We start from the raw sequence: 22,868 nt of genomic DNA, 5'->3' as shown, positions 1-22,868 counted from the left end.
TTTGTAAAATTATTATTTTTTCTTTAGAAATCCTACAATTGTGTTACCATTGAGGAAGTTTCTCTGGTTCTCCAGGATGCTGCTGATCTGCTGGATCCAAGCCAGGGAAACCGCACGGTTGGAGGATTGGAGGACATAGTGCTCTGTACTGCCAGTGGATGACCTTGAGGTCAAAATAAACTTACAAGGGTCATTGTCAGGACTGTCTTCTAGACCCAACCAACTGACCTGCAGAGCAGAGAGAGAGAGACAAGAGATAAATGTTTTTACTTGCTATACTGTGTCTTGAGCACAGTGTTTCTACGGCAGTGATTCTGTCTACACACCTTTATGCTGTTCTTAAACAGATAGCCCGGCATAGAGAAGCCCTTCTTTTTATCCAGAGGTTCACTGAAGATAACTATCTGCTCGAAGAGAAAGACACGCCTCTCTTTCATGCGGGAAAGGAGACCACCTTCCTGGTCGGAGACCATGAAGGTGTCCTGGAGAATCAGTCTTCCCTGGGCTACAATTTTACCCTAAAAGCAGAAATAACAAAATAAACAATGCTTAGTCCTCAGAACAGTTAAATTCCCTTGCATGTGCAAACAAAACTGCACTAAAAAGAACATTCATAATAAGTACAGGTTAGTTTGAAATATTGTACAGTGATGTTCCCACATTTTTTAATTGGAGGCAAGGTCACTGTTTTATTTGCTCGGATTGTGAATAATTTTGTCAGACAGCTAAACTCTTTCCACAAAATGACAAAAAATCATCGTCATATTTGGTTTGATTAGTTTTGATATGGAAAAAATAAAAATACAGTACAACTGTTAATGGTTGTGATTTTAGCTTTCCACCTACACACTCACAAACTTTTGCAAAAAAGGTAAGAGAAATGTGTCTTACATCAAATCCTTGGAGGCGTCCAACATTTATCATGTCATTGCAGCGTTTTGGAACAACACACATCACCTCTACTGCTTTCTGTGAGAGAGCATATGTCGTTTAGAACTGGATTTTTACATTTTCGGAAGAAAATGTGACTGGTGTTTGCCTGTGTAAAATTTGCCACCATAAAACAAAGGCGTTGTGGGTGGTTACTATGGTGTTGGTACTGGATGTGGTTTACTATAGCCCAAGTCAAAGAACTCTGATATTCTGGGTTGTAGATATGAATCTGGTTACAGTTGTGCAATATTATTTATGTTTTATCATCTCCTAGTCATAAATTGAGGCATAAATTGATTTAAAGTCAGACTGATTACTGATTGTTTAGAAATGTCAGATAGCAATATTTTTGCTTAAAAAGCTGCATGATTTGAGGTATAGTATCATTTATATTTGTAGCATAAATGCTGCTGGATGAGTTATGTGTCAAAGTTAAGTACTAGCCCATGTCTAAACAAATACCCTTACCTCTAATTCTACAGTGTCCAAACCAGCCTTTTTGGAGAACTTGAGAAAATCCTAAAATAAAGCAACCAGAACAATGATGAGAAACATTCATTTATGTTGAAAGATAATGATCTTTTCTCTACATCTATTCTTTACATAAAGATGGGTCAGTAGTCCTGGAAGGAATGACTACATTGCTACAGCAATTTCACTGCCTGACCTTCAGCAGAAGCTGGTATTTCATGATCCGCTGCACTGGTTTAATCAGTAGATCTGTGATCTGTAGCCTGTGGCCCAACCTTTGTTTTAAATCCTGATGAAGATATAAAGAAAAGATGAGAGAATGCAGTTATGAGTCTGTCTTACTTTTTATGACTCATGTTTAAATGTCAGGGAGGATGTAGGCAGTGACTTGAGTCTTACCTCAAAATACGTGTCGATGTACTCTGAAACAATGTGCTCTGATTTGGGCTTGTTTTGGCAGTACACAATGTACATGTGCAGTCTCCGTTCCTGTAGCCAAAACAGAATTTCAGACAAAGAAGATCAAAACTTAAACATCAAGTAAGATCCTGTCCTTCATGCTGATTGTTCTATGCTGCTTCCTAGTTATGCTAAAATATATAATGTACTAATAGCTATGATTCAGTTATTGCATATTCAACACATATTGACCACTCTCTTTTACTACAGGTAGGGCATGGCAGGAAAAGTTCCCCCAAAAATGAAAATTCTGTCATCATTTAAAATTCTGTCATTATTTTTTTTACCCTCATGACATTCTAAACATGCATGCCTGCTTTTATTCTATTGAATGCAAAAGAGGGGATTTTGAAAAATGTTTTTCCTATACAATAAAAGTGGGGTCCAAAACAACATTGACTTTTACTGCATGGATAGAAAAGTCAAATATATTTGTATAGTGCTTTACACATTACACAATGTTCCAAAGAGGCTTTACGGAAAAATCATGATGTTAATGTTTATAATATCTTAATATCTTTATTATCAGATTACAGCTGGGTGATAATATAGTGTACAAACTGTTACAAGCAATCTGGCAGTTGAGCTATGCTATATAGCACATTTTGCCCTACGTGAGTACTGTATACTGTATACAGTATATATATATATATATATATATATATATGTGTGTGTGTGTGGGGGGATAAAATAAACATAATTATATATCCAACTTTACTGTATGTAAAAAGCTGTGAGATAATATAGTTAATTTTGCAGCCAAATTTTGCTGCTTCAAGTGAGTATGCAGGCAGTACATGGGTAGTAACTGATTACATGTAATCGGATTCCAAAAATTAATTACTTGTAATTGTATTATATTATATTTAAAATAGTGCTGTCAAACAATTAATCGCATCCAAAATAAAAGTTTTTGTTTACATAATATATGTATGTGTGCTGTGTATATTTATTGTGTACATATAAAAAAAAAATTCATAATCAGATTACAGTTATTTTTATGGATTGCATTATTAAACATTATTCACACAATAGCAGTAAATTATTCAGAATTTATTTGTTTAGCCCAATTTCATTTGATTTCATTTCTACCTACCACTTACAGCTTGGAAAACCCCACTGTAATGTAAAGTTTAATGTATTTCATGATGAACAAATAATGAAATTAATTATCCAAGTATAATTTTAATAATATAATTTGTTATCAGTAATGGACTACAAATCCTAAGTAATCTACCCAGGATGTACCATATATCCAACTCTAAATATATCGACGGGTTATATATAATATAGTTAACATAAAATCAAAACAAAATAAAACAACAACAATGACACATTTTTCAAAACATTGTCATTGTTTCAAAACACTGAGACTGAGATTGTTCAAAATCTTATTTTGTCCCTCACAGCTTTTTTTCTTTTAGCTGTTACTGTATTCACTGCTTTTATGGCTTAAAGGTGCAGTATGCCATTTTTTGCGGTGTAAAATATTCACATCTCAGATAAATATAAAGACAAACAACTACAAGTAATTCATAAGTTGATTCACCCTAAAAGTGTAGACACTGTAACATCCCAACCAGACTGACACAGCAACAAGATATAAGTTTGAGGCGGGAATATTTATTTAATTGAATGATATTTGTTGAAACCCCGCAATGAATCATTTCATACCTGTCTTATAAACAGGTGTGCGAGCCTATCTGGGTCTTCCAAGCACTTCTCTAGTTCACCAAGAAAGAAGCTACAAAGATGAGAGGAGCAACATTAATGACAGGAAATGAAAGTAGGGGGTCTTGGTGGTATTTACGAGAATGAGAATCTTAAATGTGTCATTTTCACATACTCTTTATGCCAGTCATAAATCTGGTGAATGTTTCCAAAGACGATCTTATCTTTGCCCTTCATGTCGTCGGGTACACCCTCCTCCTTCATCCTGCTCATATAGCCCTGCAGGTGCCAGAACACATCAGGATGGTTACCATATGGAGACAGCAACACATGAAACGTGATCTTACTCGTCGACCATTCTGAAGAACTCCTCAATAAATGGATAGACTACTGATCAAACAAAACTAAACCCTGACAGCAGTAGCCAATTATGATTACTCAAATGAATGTGTTCAGTTTCATGCGGTCACCATAGTGATCTCACTGTGGTATTTGTTAAAAGAACTGAATATAAGCCCACCTCCACGATTGCACCAAGGTCTCTCACATAGTCTCTCTCTGTCTCCACCAGTTCCAGCAGTACATAGCTGAAAATGAAAGAGAAAAACACATTCACATACAACTCAAAGAACAATTCAAGATGGCAAGCAGAGTCAAAAGAAACATATTTCGTTTTAGTATAAAAAATCTGTAAAAAATTTTGTAATTAAGAATTCTAATTAAAATGTACCCAATATTTCAGTGTGCTTCGCATTTTTTATGCTTATTATAGTAACCGACCTCTATAGGAACCAATGCTGTCTGTGAGCCTTTTCACATGACTCACGTCAGTGTTCCTCAATGCACTGATCTCTATATAATGAACCTTGAAGCTAACTGAATTGAATGTAAAGCTTTATAAATGAGAAGCTCAACGTTCAAACTATTTCAGCTTCGACCCAGTTTGCTTCTGACCTTTTAAAGCAAACACAATAATTATGAGACAATTTCCGTGTCAAATCGTAATGAATAAACAATATGCTACATGATCCTGTACCTGTTTTAAACCAGTTAAATTAAACAAGAGCATTCCAAGACAGTAAGGTGTCATGAAAAGTGTGACATTTGAAGAGTTATCTACAATGTATCAAATAGTCTGTTCTAAACTTCCCTCTTTTGTCTTCTTTTGCTCTTTGGCCATTTGAGTATCATTCCAGCTACCTACAAACCTTTGTGATACCTCTCTGAACCTCTGCGACCTGCAACACTTTTTGTGTAGAGATCAAAACACTGACACTTGTGTTGAGAGATGCTTGGAAGCTCTGACATAATTCACGTTTGTCAAGTCAGTCACTAAAACATTCCACACAAGAGATTAAATTTTGGTGTGGCCTTACAACTACTAGATTTTTAGAGAGCTAATATACAAATACTTATAAATAAGAGAGAAACACACTGTCTTCTCTTGAGGATGCCAGTCTTGCGTTCGTCCATCTCGTCGATGGGAGAGGAGGAAGACAGGAGGGAGTTATCTGATGGGATGCAAGAAGGACTACTGCAATCTCCTCGCTGAACAGGAAGAGAACTAGGCCTGTCCTCTAGACTCTGAAAAAGAAAAAGTGGACAATACAAAAACATTCAATGTGAAATAAGGGACTCATGCTGTGATTTTCTATACCTCTGTGATCTCTTACCATTTTGCTTTTGACTAGTTCCTCAATGGCACTGACCAGTTCAGCAGCACTCGGTGTCTCTGAGCTGCTGGGACGTCCAGACAGACGGGAAGTAGCCTACAAAAAAAAGTAAGAATGTTTAGAATCTAAATAAAGTAGGATTCTCAAGAAAAAACAAAACAAAAAAACACAACAACCCCCCCCCCCCCAAAATAAAATTGAAATAACAAAACAAACAAAAAACAAAACAAAACAACCCCCCCTCCCCAAAAAACAACAACAAGACCAAACCAAACAAAAAAAAACCAAAAGAAAAAAAAATCCAAACCCCCAAAAACCAAACCAAACAAAAACCCCAAATACAAAACAAACAAACAAACAAACAAAAACCAAACCAAACAAAAACCCCAATACAAAACAACAAAACAAACAAACAAACAAAAACCAAACCAAACAAAAACCCCAAATACAAAACAAACAAACAAACAAAAACCAAACCAAACAAAACCCCCAAATACAAAACAACAAAACAAACAAAAACCAAACCAAACAAAAACACCAAATACAAAACAACAAAACAAACAAACAAAAAACAAACAAAAACCCCAAATACAAAACAACAAAACAAACAAACAAAAACACCAAATACAAAACAACAAAACAAACAAACAAACAAAAACACCAAATACAAAACAACAAAACCAAATAAAACAAAACCAAACAAAAACCTTTACACTATTTTTTGTTTGGTGTTAAATTCAGTGGTCTAATTTGCATGTTAAATGTATGTTAATTTGTATGTCTTTTTTATTCATGAGGCCTAGTCCAGAGGTGTGACACCCTTTTCGGGTTATGGTTACATAGGTGAATGGCTAATCAGTAATTACCACTTGGATCCAGTATTGAAAAATGAACCACAAAGTCTAAAGACTTCAATATTTATTTATTATGTGAATCTGCAATGATGCTCACCATTGTAGTGTTCTTACAATGAAAGCTGAAACATTCCAGTCCAAATATGGCAATGGGTTTCTGTATTCACCAGCCAATCAGGGACTGATTTCAGAGTGGTAGGGGCATATATAGGGAGAATGGAAGTAGGACATTTGGTTTGGAAGATTTAGGTTGTTTTGGGTGAAGAGTAAGTGCACACATGGCCCATTGCATGTGATTGTACGCACTCCTGAATACTCCATTAAGGGGCACATGAAAGGTCACAGACAAGGTCAAGGGCTTTCTCAGTCTATAACAGTCAGAAGTTCAATTTTTTAGAAATGCTACTGAACAGGATTAGTTTCTGTGCCTCAAAAAATAAGTTCTGGTAAAGCAGAACTGAGCACATGTGGAGTATTCAAATAAAATAATGGATGAGAAGGACAACATACAGTGAGGATGAGGTATGCAATTAGAAAAAATCACTGCAAAAGAAAAAGGAAAGAGGAGGAGAAAGCTGGAGGAGAGAAGACTACATAGAGAGATAAGGAAACTGAGACAAAACAGAGGCAGAACAGAAATCAACATAATGCTGGAGAACATTAAGAAACAAAGAGAAAACAGACAGCAGTTAGAGAGGCCTATCAGAGGACTTTCTAAACTATCATCATGGGGTCAACATGAAGTCAGCATGAAAAAATATTTACATCAGATTTTATGTCCAAAATGTAACATTTTTCTTCATAACACAGTTCCTAAGGAAACGTAAGGTAGGCTTTGATCCGCAAGGTAATGATTACATCACTAAAAGTGGGCATTCCAAACTCGTAGATAGACTTGAATACAAATTTGGAGTTGATGGTGGAAGACCGTTTTCTCCCTATAACAGTGCTTGCATGTTCCTTTGTGGGTCTTTTTGACCAGGACATGGACACTGAAGATCAAGTTCGCCCTCAAGAGAATATGTGCACAATAAGACCAGGAATATGTTATAACAAGAAACAGGTTCTGATTTCATGTTGACTTTAAGAAAACCTATTTATTATTCGGTCTATATCAGCATTTTTAAAGCAGTAATAAAATCAATAATAATGAAAATAAATCCTTCCACAAAGTTATATTCTGGTGACTGGTATTTACCTTGTCCTCCTGGGAGTCCTGATGCAGAAGACTGTGCTGTTGGATGGCCATAGGGGGCGGCAGGGGAACAGAGTCAGGCCCTTCCTCCCCTTCCTCCTCACCACAGCTCTGCATCCCTGAAGAGGAAGACTTAGACAGAGTGCCACTGCTCAGTCCCTCATTTCTCATCCTCTGTGAGAAACAGAGAGGAAGAAATAAAGAAAGATAAACACTGGTAAGCTATGAAACAGATCAGCAGCTGTGGAACATTTTTATACCAAAATAGCTCCAGTGGAAGAGTTGCACTGTATTTATAACTGCTCTACACTGCAAAAACCACAAGACATGAATAACACTTACAAATCATACACTTAAAAAACTCTACATTTACCAAATGCATTTACCAGGAACTAACTACCATATCTATGTACTCGCCTGGGAGCTGTTTTAACCATTTTCACTGTTGCAATAGGGCTCTTTTAGGCACTTTTAATTAATACTGTAAACTTTAGTCCCATTACTTTTTTATGCCAAAAATCCAATGTTTTTTTAATTTATTATTTATTTATTAGATGTGTTAGATAATTGTCTAACATAAAATTCATTTAGCAGTTTTAAAGTTTATTTTTTTGTTTTCTGACATTGTTTCATAATTATATATATATATATATATATATATATATATATATATATATATATATTTTTTTTTTTTTTTTTTTTTTTTTTTTTTTTACAAAAATACAAAAAAGTGAAATATCATTACAATTTAAAATAACTGTTTTCTATTTTATTGTATTTTAGAATATTATGGCAAAGCTAAATTTTCAGCAGCTATTACTCCAGCCTTCAGTGCCACACGATCCTTCAAAAATCATTCTAATATGCTGATCTGGTGCTCAAATAACATTATCTTAACTTATAACTTATTATTATCACAACTGAAAATAGCAAACTCCAAACTATGAATAGTAGCGTATATACAGTGCCTTGCGAAAGTATTCATACCCCTTCATTTCTTTTACGTTTTGTTATGTTGCTGCCTTATGTTAAATTGCTTTAAATTACTTTTTTCCCACATCATTCTACACTCCATACACCATAATGGCAAAGCAAAAAACAGGTTTTTAACATATTTGCTAATTTATTAAAAATAAAAAACTTAAATGATTCCATTGCATAAGTATTCAAACTGGGACAGTTGAAATCATATTATTCATATTATTTGTAGATTTGACTACACTTCAAGTGAAGTTAACCTGTGGCAATTCAATTGAATGGGTATGATTTGGAAAGGCACACACGTCTTAATAAAAGGTCTAACAGCTGAAAATGCATATCATAGCAAAACCCAAGCCCTGAGGTCAAAAGAACTGCCTGTACAGCTCAGAAACAGGTTTGCATCAAGCCACACATCTGGGGAAAAAAATCTTCATTGAAGGTTCACAGAATCTTGTAGCCTTCATTATCCATAATGGAAGACGTCTGAAACAACTAGAACTCTTCCTAGAGCTGGCCTCCTGGCCAAACTGAGCAACTGATGGAGAAGGGCCTTGTCTAGACTGGTGACCAAGAAGCTGATGGTCACTCTAGTTGAGATCCATTATCATATATGCAGATGGGAGAAACCTACAGAAGGACAAACATCACTGCAACACTCCACCGATCTGGGCTTTATGGCGGTGTGGCCAGACTTCTCCTCAGTGAAGACACACGAAAACCCACTTGGAATTTGCAACAAAAAAAAAAGCACCTAAAGGACACCTAGACACTGAGAAACAAGATTCTCTGGTCTGATGAACCTCATTTCCAAGCATAATTTTTGAAGGAAACCAGGCACTGCTCATCACCTGCAGAGTACTATCCTAAAAGGACTGAGGGACTCGTCAGAGTAGAAGAAAAGCTCAATGCTCCAAAATATTGAGATAGCCTTAATGAAAACCCAGTCCAGAGTCCAGAACCTCAGACTGGGCAGAAGGTTCACCTTCCAACAGGACAATGACCCTAAGCACACAGCAAGAGTGGCTTATAGACAACTCTGTGGATGTCATTGAGTGGCCCAGCCACAGCCTGGGATTGAACCCAGTCAAATATTTCTGGAGAAACCTGAAAATGTTTGTCTGGCCCCATCCAACCTCGAGACGTGAAGAGGTGAGGAGAAGAATGGCAGATGATTGCCAAATGATGATGAGCAAAGCCTGTCGCATCATTGCTTGTCGCAGTTAAGGGTGTGAATACTTATGCAATGTGCTTATTTCAGTTTTTTTTTTTTTTTTTACAAAGTAAAAAAGTAAAAAATAAATGTACAAAGTTGTGACAGTTCTGTTTTTGCTTTGTCATTATGGTGTATGGATTGCAGATTGATGTGGAAAAAAGTAATTTAAAGCAGTTTAACATAAGGCTACAACATAAAACGTGAAATAAATGGAGGGGTATGAATACTTTCGCAAGGCACTGTACATTCATTTATATACAATTCACTGCAGATATTTTTAACTGACTGCATTAATCAAGTTAATAAACCTGAAAAAATATGTGCGTGTTAAACCAAAAAGGGTGTTACTGTATTGTTTTCTGGTCACCAACCTCCTCTATGGTCTCATCTTGTGGTGTGGCGGCACTGTCATCTGAGTCTTTCTGTGAGCCGGCGTCTGCGTTCTTGCGGACATCTCGACTCTTCTTGTGCTTGTGTGCAAGTTTCTTCACATGGCCGTCTGCTTTACCACTGCTGAGCCGTCTGACAGGGCTGGTCAGCCACTTGCGCAGAGTATTTCCGGGCCGTTTGGGTCCAGGAGAGCTCTGCAAATGACTTGGCTGCAGCGTGGCACTACCCGAAAGTCCTCCTTCATTACTGGAGACCGAGAGCGTGTCTTCAAAGAAAGAGGGAGAGAGAGAGAGAGAGAGAGAGAAGTGGTGTTTACATGTCTTGCTGGGCCTTTTTCTGGGTATTTCTATTTTAAAGAACAACTGAAAACAGCAAACATGAGTTCATAGCTGTACAGTCTTATAAATCATTAATCAACAATCTGTCAATTAATCAAACATCAAAAATTCATCAACAACATGGTATCATACAATATAAAGTGTAATTAATAACATAATATAAAAGTAATATTCTGTTTGTAAATAAACAAACGATACTCGCATGAATCACATGTATGAAGGCGTAAGTGGCACCACCATACAAATGGTGTCTTTTTTTCAGAGATAACTTAACGTTTCAGAATTATTTTTCAGATTTTTAGTTGAAGTGAGATACAAGAAAGTTACATTTATGAATTTTGAACAATCATATCGACATATCATAGATACTTTTTCTTTTGTAAAAGATTTTGCTTGAAAAAGTGTCCTTGCATTATTATTATTATTATTACGGCCATTAGTAATATTATGATTTATTACTATTATTATTTAAATAAATTACATTTGTTTCAATATTTTTTCTTAGTGCTGTCAAATTATTAATCGCATCCAAAATAAAAGGTTTTGTTTACATAGTATATCTGTGTACTGTGTACATTTATTATGTATATAGAAATACACACACAGGCATGTATATATTTAAGAAATATATACATGCAATATCACTGCAGCACAGTTTACTGTGTTATAACTATATAATAAACATATTATACATAACTAAGATGATATCAAGCATATCTGAAAAGTCAAATCTGACAGATGCTATCTTATGCAAATTATTCAGGGGTTTGTGGAGAAGTGTGTGAGCGTGCTTTTCTCACCACGAGGTGACTCTAGCAAATCGCAACTCTGCTTTTCGCTTCAGAGAGGTTTCTGTTTCCAGCCCTCTTCAAAACTGAAACTGCAAAACCATCTTAAAAGACATTGCTCTGCTCCTTAGAGGATATGTCCTTACATAAAGCTTGCATAAGATATTCTCGTCAGTCTACTGATGTGTAGAAGAAAGGCTTCTGATGAACGGTCTTCACGGGAGGAGTGGAAATATCAAGAGCTAATAAATAGATCTTTATTGACTGTCAGTATATAAATCTTTCTTATATTGTATATATGAATTCTCAGCTGTCTTGCTCTCAGTAGTTTGTCCTCTCACTCTGGGCAGTTTATTGAAGAAGCTGACCCTAGTGTGACCCATCTGTCATAGTTCACACTCGGTGTATTTGCCAAAAATACACACACACACATAGGTAAACAACTCCAACAAAGTAATGAACAAACAACTGAACACATCAATTGGAATTGATGTCAAAATGAGTCACTGTAAACTGAATCTATATTGATTCATTTGAACTGATTCACAAAGGAATTGAATAAACTCTTACTGTGGCTCATTCTGCCCAAGAACTACCCAATTTGACAAGACTGACATGGAAAGTGACCAATCATAGTTAGTTTTTGTTTTTTATGCACCGTTACAGTATCTAAAACAAGTAACAGACAAACAAAATGAACTCTGGTTCACTGCAGAATTCAGTTTAGCCACACTGACACAAGACACACAATTTAGCAAGTGTGTGTGTGTTTTTGTTACAGTCTTTTTTACAACCTTTATAGTAGGATAGACACCTTAAATTAGCCAGTTTAACACAGACATGTTGGTTTTTGCAATGTCCACAACAGAATATTTCAGAAATTGATCTGACTGGAAAACTTTATAACTGCATATGATTTTTGGGTGTTGTTACTAGATATATCGGTGATGAATGTGGTGTGTGTTTGCAGTTGTGTTACAAATTCATTCCTCCTGCACTGTCGTTAAATTCACACCTGAACAAACTGAGCCTTCAGCACCACAGAAATGAGCCCTGTGTTGGACACTGTGTATTTGTCCCGACTGTCCCCTCATATGAACCTTAATTTGTGCATTACACCAGATAAAAATCATATATAAACAGATTTAAAATATTACAGAAAACTTGAACTATTTTTAAAAAGACTGAAAGGGGTAATATTTAGAAAGAGTTTCATTTGTTAGGATGAATTTATATTATGTCTGAATTAATAATGAAGACTCGCTCACAAACACATGCACAGGTTTCACAATGTACCTTTATTAGGGGTACAGAGACTTCCCAGACAAGCACAGCCCTGACCAGAGAACACGTAAATCACCAACATAACATCTAAATCAATCAGTCTGTGAACAAAAGCTAAATATAAACACCGTCATAAATTCCTATCCCTATGCTATTTGGGTCAATGACAAAACAAACATGATAACAATATAAAAGGAAAAATTATTGTGCAAAGTTTTATAAATGTACTTGTTGTTTTCATGTTGATTTCATAAGATTTTGAAAAAACAAATAATATTTTCAAGTTCAAATAAAAAATTAAGTAAAAATAATAACCAATTGAAAAGATCTGTGCATTGCACATTTTAACGATTGTTTTCAAAACATTTTACACCTACTTTTTTTTTTTTTTTTTTAACTATTCAGTCATATTCAGTCAGTTTTCGGGGGAAAATGTCACAGCACATGACAAACTTAACTAATTTTGCCTTATCATAAAAAATAGGGCTGTGTATTGGCAAGAATCTGGCGATACGATACGTATCACGATACAGGGGTGACGATACGATATATTGCGATACATTGTGATACTGTAAGCAAGGCGAAATATTGGGATATTTCTTATTTTAGGAATAGGATATATTTTTAGGAAAGCTGTCATTAAGAGCACACCACTATATGCAAACCTTAAATAAATAAATAAAAATTGTTTAACCAGAACACACTGGGATCTGCATTTGCAATAATCAGTCCCTGTAACATTCAACATTATTGAACCACTTTGTGTCAAGGGGGAAAAATTAAAGTGCTTGCAGGATTCTTTAGTTAAATGTATGTATAAAATGTATTTTAAATAAAAAGACCATATATTTTTTATTTTTACAGTTTAAGTTTACAATTGTAATAAACAATGTCATAACATTTTGATCTGAACAAAAAATGACACCTGCTTAATATTAATATTAATAAAATTAATATTAATTAATCCAGCTTGCTGGATTCCTAAAGAAAACAAAACAATTGTAAAACAATAAAATAAATACAGATGTTGAACATTCTCAGAACCTTTCAACTTGGATTTCACAGGTTTTTTCAGTTTGTATTTATGTTGTGCGTGGAATCGCCGAGACCGCGACGCGAGCACCTCCCCGACTGCACAAAACGCCCCCAACATGAGAGAAAGCTGCAGCCGCGTGGCGACATTACCGCCCGCCGCACCTCGCGCGAAGGCTCTTCAACACGGGACGCGGCGGGACCTAGTTGGCACCCGCGCCGCAGTCCCGGAGCGGACGTTACCACAAAAGCCCAGGATATGACACTTGAGTCGGGATATGAACTTGAAACTAAACAACTGCCATGAATCCTGTATGATTTTTTTTTTAAATATCGATATTCCGTTTTTGAGAATCGATACAGTATCGCCAAACAAAATATTGCGATACTCACGTGTATCGATATTTTCTTATATTTATTATACACCCCTAATAAAAACGTCAAACAAACTTTAAGAAACTTGTCCTTGACACAGTCGGGAGGATCTGTGGAATATTCATGCATTTTTTAAAATATGTATTTTTAATTAATTTATTGAATTATAAAATATCAAACATCACTACTTAATAATGTGTTTTTTGGTGGTGGTGGCGCAGTGGATAAGACACATGCCTTTGGTGTGAGAGACCCGGGTTCGAATCCACTGTGAGACACCAATGTGTCCCTGAGCAAGACACTTAACCCCCTAGTTGCTCCAGAGGCGTGCGACCTCTGACATATATAGCAATTGTAAGTCGCTTTGGATAAAAGCGTCAGCTAAATGAATGATGTATTAAATCAGAAGATCTCCCTGATATTTCTGACTTTACGCCTCCCAAAATATTAAAATGAATTTAAATGCAGACGTAGATACCATAAATAACATAGTATTTTTTTCAATTTGTGTATGACTTGCATTTTTTATGTATATTTATATAAATTAATAGGTTAAAGGTAATGCCATGTCATTAATCTATTCATTTTGGCTCTGCAAACTTAAAATGACAGCAACAACTTTTAAATGCTGACATCCCCTCAAAATCAACTGCTGTATAAATTTTTTACTAAAATGAAAGTGCAGTAACTAAATGAATATGAAGAACATTCTATAGACAGCTAGACATCTACAAAACGTCTATAAACACAGGAACAAAAGAAAAAGTTCAGATAATTCTGACCAAGCTTTTTCATTTTTAGATGCTATGAGTAATGAAAATTATTAATCAACAAATATAATAAAATAGATTTTTAATAAAATCTGACAATCATTAAAAATAACTGCTTCTTCATGTTATCTCTGTAGAAGTGCCTTAAAAGTACCTCTTGTGAATCTTAATATAACCCTGGATATGAAATATACACCTAAATATTCATACACTATCTTAAATAAACTGAAACCACTTAAATAAACATAAACTACACTATATTACGACTACTGCATTCAGTCCTGACAGTGTTGTTGTCCTGAGAGGCACGTACCCAAATCCAGCAGCCAATACTTGCAGTTCTCTGAGCGTCCTGAAGCTGAACCCATGTGACAAAGTGGCCTGACTGATAAAAATGAATGTATTCCATGTGCCATACCAAGAAGTAATCCGGACAGAGGAGGCAAACTACACCTAACTCCTCTAAACTGAAAGGATTTTACCACATAATGCTGAGTGGAGAGTGATGGACTATGAAAGAAAGGGAGGGAGAGAGAGAGAGAGGGAGAGAGGAAGGGGAATGGAGAAAGAGGGAGGTTTGGTGTTTCATGCACAGCTGTGACTAAGTTATGCTATGAATGAGAGAGAGGGAGGAAGGGAAAACCGGATGAGAAGACTCAAAGAGAGGAAAGAGGTGTAACCTGCAATTCTTTAATATGAAAGATGTGATTCTGAAAGAGTCAGAGTTAAAGTCTTCTCAAAATTAGGCACTTTCAGCTTTTTTAGTAGTTTTCTAAATTGGCGGAAGCGCACCAAGAATATAAGCAGGTCATATATAATTATTTCGCTTTTTTTTTGCACTTTGTATTTCATCTTGCCACCAAATTTTAGCCTAGATTTTCATTACATTTACCTTTAACAGTATATCAATTTACACACTTTTCATTTTATAGGTGGCACTGTCACTTTTGCATTCATTTCAATGACTTTCCCAGGAAATCTGGTATGATTCTTGGTTGGCTTTCTGGGATTCACAAAGTTAGATGATTAACATCTCAAAAAACAAAAAAAAAACAATAAACCTTTTGAAAAATAATGGCGATACAGATATTTTAGATTCTTTTGTGTGAAGATTGCTGAAAATGCCATGTGGATGATGGCATTCAGCACAACAACATCAGTTAAGCTTTGATCTGTTCGAACATTTTCAGCATTTTTCATTGGGAGCACAGTAATAATACATCTCAGTCGTAAATGACAGTTTTAAAGTGTACAGTACGACTGGCAGGCTTGGCAAATATCAGGTCACCGCATGAAAATCAAGTAAACTATACAAACAACTGCATCTATAATCACCTACACAAATGGCTGCCTCTCTTACAGGCTGCACCGGTGCGGATGGCTACAAAGATCTCCCTGTTTAAGCGTCTTTGGCTGCTTAACAGTAGCTGGTCTGTGGCCAGTCAAACTGCTTCCTTTGCTATACATACACACACACATACGCAGATCTGTAACTGCTTATGCCAGAACTAATCAACATTCTACTGAAGATTCTGCTCTGGTCTCATGGTAGCCTAAAAGTTTGATTTCTTTCAGCCCCTCTGGACACGTTGCACCTTGAACATTTCAGCGAACAAAATAGTCTGGGCAGCAATTTGAAGAGGTTGAATACACTGGCCATCGTGAGTTATGACGGTTCCTATTTCACATTCTATAAATACAGATTGTCCTTGCTGTAAGAGAACTGGCTGTTTGACATTTCTCATGACCTCTGCTAAAGGAAAGGTGCTTGTATACTTGTAATGATGTCATAAAACGGACACAAATGACAGGTATGTGTCCTTTTAACTCAGTCATATTGAAACTAATGATGTTGATATTTTTTGTAACTACTGTTATATCACTTTACAAGCTTTTCATTGATTATCTCTTTAATAGACAGACAGACAGACAGATAGATATAGACAGACGGACAGATAGATATAGACAGACAGACGGACAGATAGATATAGACAGACAGACGGACAGATAGATATAGACAGACAGACGGACAGATAGATATAGACAGACAGACGGACAGACAGATATAGACAGACAGACAGACAGACGTACAGATAGATATAGACAGACGGACAGATAGATATAGACAGATAGATATAGACAGACGGACAGACGGACAGATAGATATAGACAGACGGACAGATAGATATAGACAGACGGACAGACAGACGGACAGATAGATATAGACAGACGGACAGACAGACGGACAGATAGATATAGACAGACGGACAGATAGATATAGACAGACGGACAGATAGATATAGACAGACGGACAGATAGATATAGACAGACGGACAGACAGACAGACGGACAGATAGACATAGACAGACGGACAGACAGACGGACAGATAGATATAGACAGACGGACAGATAGATATAGACAGACGGACAGATAGATATAGACAGACGGACAGACAGACGGACAGATAGATATAGACAGACGGACACACAGATATAGACAGACAGACAGATATAGACAGACGGACAGATAGATATAGACAGACAGACGGACAGACAGATATAGACAGACAGATAGATATAGACAGACGGACAGACAGACGGACAGATAGATATAGACAGACGGACAGACAGACGGACAGATAGATATAGACAGACGGGCAGACAGACGGACAGATAGATATAGACAGACAGACGGACAGACAGATATAGACAGACAGACATATATAGACAGACAGACAGACAGACAGACAGATAGACAGATATGGACGGACGGACAGACAGACAGATAGATAGATAGATAGATAGATAGATAGATAGATAGATAGATAGATAGATAGATAGATAGATAGATAGATAGATAGATAGATAGATAGATAGATAGATAGATAGATAGATAGATAGATAGATAGATAGATAGATAGATAGATACGTTTTGTGACAACATTTGAGCAGCATTTTCTTTCTACATCATGAGGTAAAAATAAGTCAGTTTCAGTAACTTCCCAAAATTTCCCAAACTGAACACCACACCCTGCACACACTAATGATCTTCTCTCAGATGCTGCCCAGTCATCCTTGTGTGGGTGACCTCAAAAATCTTTGCCTGGTGACATTCTTAATTTTACCACATGCTCTTCCTTTGTAATCAAGTCTTTGTCACAAAGCATGGTCCATTCAGAGTTTTCAAAAGCAGTGACTAACCACCATGAATTCCATGTTACACATCCTTGATCACAGGGAACTGACGAACAAATGTATTTCTAGATGTACTACAGCCGTATGAAATTCCTTATATGTTTGTTAACACATGTTAACAATAAGAAAGTTCCAAAATGAATTATGCTGACTCATCCTACATGTGTTCATATGCAAAAATTTATTTTTTATATCATTAAAACCTTAAATATTGCATGAAATTAAAATGGACCATATGCATTTTTTAACAGAATATTGTTTCTACTGTTCCAATATAAACATTGACCAAACCAAACAATATTTTACAGCCAACCATCCACAATTTAGTAAAATCCCATTACTCATTACAAACCGAACGATTCGTTGGACTAATCCTATTACATTTGGAAAATAAAAGAGCTGAAAGTGTGTGAAATATAATGTTCTCAATGCCACTGCACTCAACAAGGCTGCCTAAATGACGTAACAGGCAACGTGCCATCTAGTGGAGGGGCACGCAGGGCATGCACTGCCAAAGGCCCCCTGCGATAACCTGCTCTTGCTGGGTTACATCGAAAGACAATGATTTTGTATCGATGCTAGCCAGGGATAGTTATTGGCAATATTAAGAGGATTTCCAATTAATGTAGGCCTGTCACATTCTTATTTTTATTAGACCTATTATTATTATGAAGTTACCTTATTATTACATTTTATTATTAAACTAAAATTAGCCTACCGTTAATTTGCCCCGCAATATTACCGCATAACTGATGCTGAGAATAACAAAAGATAAAATGTTTTAAAACAGGTCTATTATACAATTATTTATAGGCCTATATTTAAAATATGAATACTACAGTCATCAACAAAAATCAATGAAATAAAAAGCTTTAAAAATTTCAAGCATTGACTTTCAAAAACAACCTGTTTAACACAAAATCCGTTTCTTCTCTTTTTTTTTTTTCTTTTTTCTTTTCACTATGTACGCTACGGGCAACAAGATAAATAAATAAATGTAAAAAATAAATTAAAACAGTTAGCTATAGCGTTATCAACATATGTTGAAGTAGATTTGTCTCTCGTCGTCTCTGACGGAATATGAGGCGTCAGATGCCGAGAGCTCCGTCATTCCATTTTTACTTTCACTTTCTGCGTGGTGAACTGATTGAGATTGGCACAACTCTTGCGCAAAGTTTGCACGTTTCTTAAGTGATATCCATTGACTCGCCTTCATGGTTTAAAACAGAAATATTTCCAACATTGTGATGAAAGCAACCCCCCCCCCCCCCACTCCCCGTATTGACAACATACTGAACCGCGACACCACTGTGTCATATCGAATTTTTTATTTATTAAATATTTTTTACTTATTTATTTTTACAGCAGAGCCCGAGATCTGCCCATATGCAAACAAAAAGTAAAGAGGTCTGATAAAGTGTCAATAAGGTCCAACCTTAATTTAATTTTTTTATTAAAATTATTTGAAAATTAATGCTGTAAAAACTGCAATATTGTAAAATAATATTACAATCTAAAATAACATTTTCTATTTTAATATAATAATGATTCTGATGAATATGAAGCTTATAAGAACAGCACTTTCTTTTTTATTTTAAAGGTCCCATGACATGCTGTTTTTTGGATGCTTTTATATAGGCCTAAGTGGTCCCTAGTACTGTATCTGAAGTCTTGTTCCCGAAATTCAGCCTTTGTGCAGAATTTCAGCCACTATGAGCCAGTCCCACAATGAGCTTTCCTTAAGACATGCCATTTCTGTGTCTATAACTTTAAATGCTAATGATGAGGAGAGAGGCGGGGCAAGGTGGAGGGTGGGTGTGTGTCGCCACGGTACCATGCGCTAATGTTGACAGTGGATGTATGGCAATGGCTCATAGACACGCAGTCCTTCAAGCTTTTCAGTTTGACCCAGAATCTGATCCGGATGGAGAAGAACCAGATGAAGAAGTTGCAACTCAGCGGCTACAGCAGGACGTCTGCAAATGGTTAGTTTAAAATATTGTGTCTGGATATGGTCAGTGTTTCCCACACATAGACTTTACCTGGGCGGACCGCAACAATACCCACCGCCCGCTGCCATCAGCTCCCGCGTCTCACACACACGAGTGCGACTTTAGCACAATATTTAGTATCTTTCAGACCCTTTTGGTGGCTTTTTTCCCATAACGGGTACATACTAACAAACCTAGCGACTTAAAACTCTCATAAATATGAACATAATGTTTGATGATAATGATGTCTGTTAATATGCATAATGATGTCTGTTAATATGCGCAGTTTATTACTTAGACGCAAAACAGTAATGTAGCCAAAACCACTGCATATAGTCGCTTTTTAGTGTAAGTTAGATGTATATTGATTTTATCAGACGATGTCGCGGTTATAAATCAGGATTTAAGGAGTATAGTGAGAGTGATTCAGGGTTAACATGTATTATTAATTGGTCGTGTTTACTAATTATACTTGTTTTATGTATGACAACAGAAAATATGTAAATGTGAACAGCTTTATTGGGCATTCAGTTGTATTACAGTATGTGACAGTTCATAGAGTAGAACAGATCTGAAGTGCCAAAAAACAATGCTTCGCTCGTTTGCAAGCCATGATGTCTCTCGCTCTTCTCGCATGGTCGTAGCTCATTTTCTCATGGGCGGGCAAAGCAGAGAAAGGGGAGGTAACTTTTCCCCGTATGACGACATAAGGGGAAGATTCCAGATTGGGCCATCTGAGCTTTCATTTTCTCAAAGGCGAAGCAGGATACCCAGGGCTCGGTTTACACCTATCGCCATTTCTAGCCACTGGGGGACCATAGTCAGGCTAAGGGAACTCAATGTAAATGTAAAAACATGCCATGGGACCTTTAAATACATTTGAATGTCTGTACTGTCACTTTTGATCACCTTGCTGAATAAAAGCACTAATTTCTTTGAAAAATAAACACTGACCCCAAACTTATGTATTATTGTTTACAAAATGGCTTGTTTTAATTGCATGACCGAAATCACAAGATCACATTAACTGTCCTGTGTACATGGATACGGTCCTAGCAGGGAAATCCCCAGCAGCCTGGCAACCCTGTTCATCACCTGACACAGCCCATCACCATGGTTACTGCATGCTCAACACACTTCAACCCTAACAACAAAGAGCAAAGCTGGACTGCAATTAAAATTTTATTTGGGTTCAGGGTGAGTCAAGAGCAGACACACACCTGTCCACAGCTTTAAACCATTCCTCCACACAACAGGGAAAACACACAATGTCTGGCACCCATATTAGGATAATCCGATTTAATTTTGGTTTGTTTATTTCATGTTTAAGATTGCACACAGCTAGAAATCTGTATCCATAATTATTTTAACTAAAAATCAATCCTCGAAGTATTCAATAAAAATTAAATGATTTTTAAAATGCTACCAACACAGATTCATTAAAAAGCTGAGATTCCTATCGAGTCAAAGGTGGTTACTTAACAACTCTTACACAAAGGACCAGCTGGAAACCCCAGACGCGTGTGTTGACGTGTCTTTGAGTAATCCCTCAAGCATTTACACAGAAGCTCTTCCCATGACTGGAGAGGAACATCAAACACTATTCCAGATTCTCAGGACCTCACAAACTCGAAACACAGAACAATTCAAGTAGTGCAGCCTCTGGGAAGTGTAAACCTAAATAAACGCCATTCTAAATCCTGAACCCATTTTGATCTGACCCCATATCTAGGACGGACCAGCATGAACATCCAAAAAAACCCCAAAACCTTTAAGTAAATTCAGTCCAATCGAATCTAACCCAGGAAAGCTGTCCATCTTACCTTTATGGTTGAAAATGCCCTCCATCTCCATGCTACTTCGGGAATGGGCGATGCAAAGCATAGAGCTGGGAACCAGGCCCTCCTGGGCAGGTGAACGGTCAGTGGTGCGAACCAGACACCAGTCGGGCTTGTCCTGGGGCCTTTCTACCAGCTCCACTGTCTGACCTCTGCGTACAGTCAACTCTGATCCATTACTGGCCATGAAGTCGTGGATGACCACCGTCAACTCTGAACCACCGGACAACTGTGAAGGAAGGCATAAAGTCACATTACAAATTCAAATACATGCGATAAAGACAACAAACGTGACAAAAAAAGAGGCATAACGAACATACCCACTGGTAATGTGGCATTGCCAATGAGCTCAAAAGGCGAGCCACTGACCCTGAACCTTTACATGCCATGTTTCTACCAAAACAACACCCCCTGGTACGTCCTTATGCAGGAAACATCACACAGAAGAATGGTCTGGGTCAAAAAAAAACATTTCCGACAATGCCATATCCTTCAATCTGGAAGACAGAGCGCTGAATAACCGTGTCTTATCAAAATGAATCTCATCTACAGTTCAGAACTCCAGTGAGGTAAAGTGGCAGGCGGTTGAAGGCTGCGTACACATCCTTGCATTGCCACGGAGATGGAATCAGTCTGAAGGAGTGACGCCTGGCAGGAGGAAGGGAGAGGAGGCAGAGACGGACACAATGTGCCAAGATTTAAAGGAGCAGGAGGCAAATTAATACTCATTAGAAGTGACGTGCAGGAACTCGTCCGCTTCTGAGAGCTTCACCTTTTCACCTCACTGTGAACTGAGAGGGCTCTGTGTGCGTTAAGATGCCTAAAACAGTGAGCCTTTGTGTGGGGTCATCAGGGTAAATGAGTGAATTTAGTGACTCTTGATGTGTTTGTGTATGTCACAAAGAGACGGGGAAGGGACCGACATGGAAGAGAAGACAGAGAAGGACTAAGATGTCCAAGTGTGTTTAGATCGGAGAGTATCAGCAAGTAACGTGTGTTGCTGTAGGAGGCTTGCAATACATATCGGTGACAAAAACATGCACATGTGTGAAGGCGTGTGAGAGGAGAGCACTGACTGTGTGGGAAGACAAGCGTCTGTGCTGCTAAATCCAAAGCAACCCAAGCAACAAACGTTCCCCAATGAGGAGCCTTCATTACGTCTGTTGGTAATCAGGTTCATTGAATGTTGGAACTACTGGACGCCACGCCACTGTGTCCAAACTTCTTGTACGGCTAATTTCATATTCAATTAGGAGAGATTTTCTGTTACATAAAAAGTTTTTTATTTATAAAGAATATAATTCTCTATAAAGAATTTTACTGCTTTAGTTACTAATTTTTAACATTCATCCATATGTGACCCTGGACCACAAAACCAAGGGTCAATTTTCTGAAATTTAGATTTATACATCATCTG

General features: G+C 37.0%; 1 protein-coding gene across 1 annotated transcript in view; it reads right to left on the bottom strand.

Annotated features, from left to right (window-relative positions):
* Window positions 1-22,868, bottom strand: part of LOC306887012 (triple functional domain protein-like) — a gene marked incomplete at its 5' end in the record, with an annotated part of 146,471 nt that overhangs the window by 11,659 nt on the left and 111,944 nt on the right. The window contains 14 exons of the mRNA XM_079444468.1: window positions 48-228; window positions 327-518; window positions 892-969; window positions 1,402-1,452; window positions 1,601-1,693; window positions 1,804-1,893; window positions 3,538-3,607; window positions 3,710-3,813; window positions 4,055-4,121; window positions 4,970-5,118; window positions 5,208-5,303; window positions 7,260-7,430; window positions 9,822-10,105; window positions 21,437-21,680. Of these exons, the coding sequence (XP_079300594.1) occupies window positions 48-228; window positions 327-518; window positions 892-969; window positions 1,402-1,452; window positions 1,601-1,693; window positions 1,804-1,893; window positions 3,538-3,607; window positions 3,710-3,813; window positions 4,055-4,121; window positions 4,970-5,118; window positions 5,208-5,303; window positions 7,260-7,430; window positions 9,822-10,105; window positions 21,437-21,680 (1,870 nt within the window). The remainder of the gene's footprint in view (window positions 1-47; window positions 229-326; window positions 519-891; window positions 970-1,401; window positions 1,453-1,600; window positions 1,694-1,803; window positions 1,894-3,537; window positions 3,608-3,709; window positions 3,814-4,054; window positions 4,122-4,969; window positions 5,119-5,207; window positions 5,304-7,259; window positions 7,431-9,821; window positions 10,106-21,436; window positions 21,681-22,868) is intronic.

The sequence above is a fragment of the Barbus barbus genome (assembly GCF_936440315.1).
Source record: "Barbus barbus genome assembly, chromosome: 21".
Taxonomy (NCBI): Eukaryota; Metazoa; Chordata; class Actinopteri; order Cypriniformes; family Cyprinidae; genus Barbus; species Barbus barbus.
This window is presented reverse-complemented; position numbering and strand designations above follow the sequence as displayed.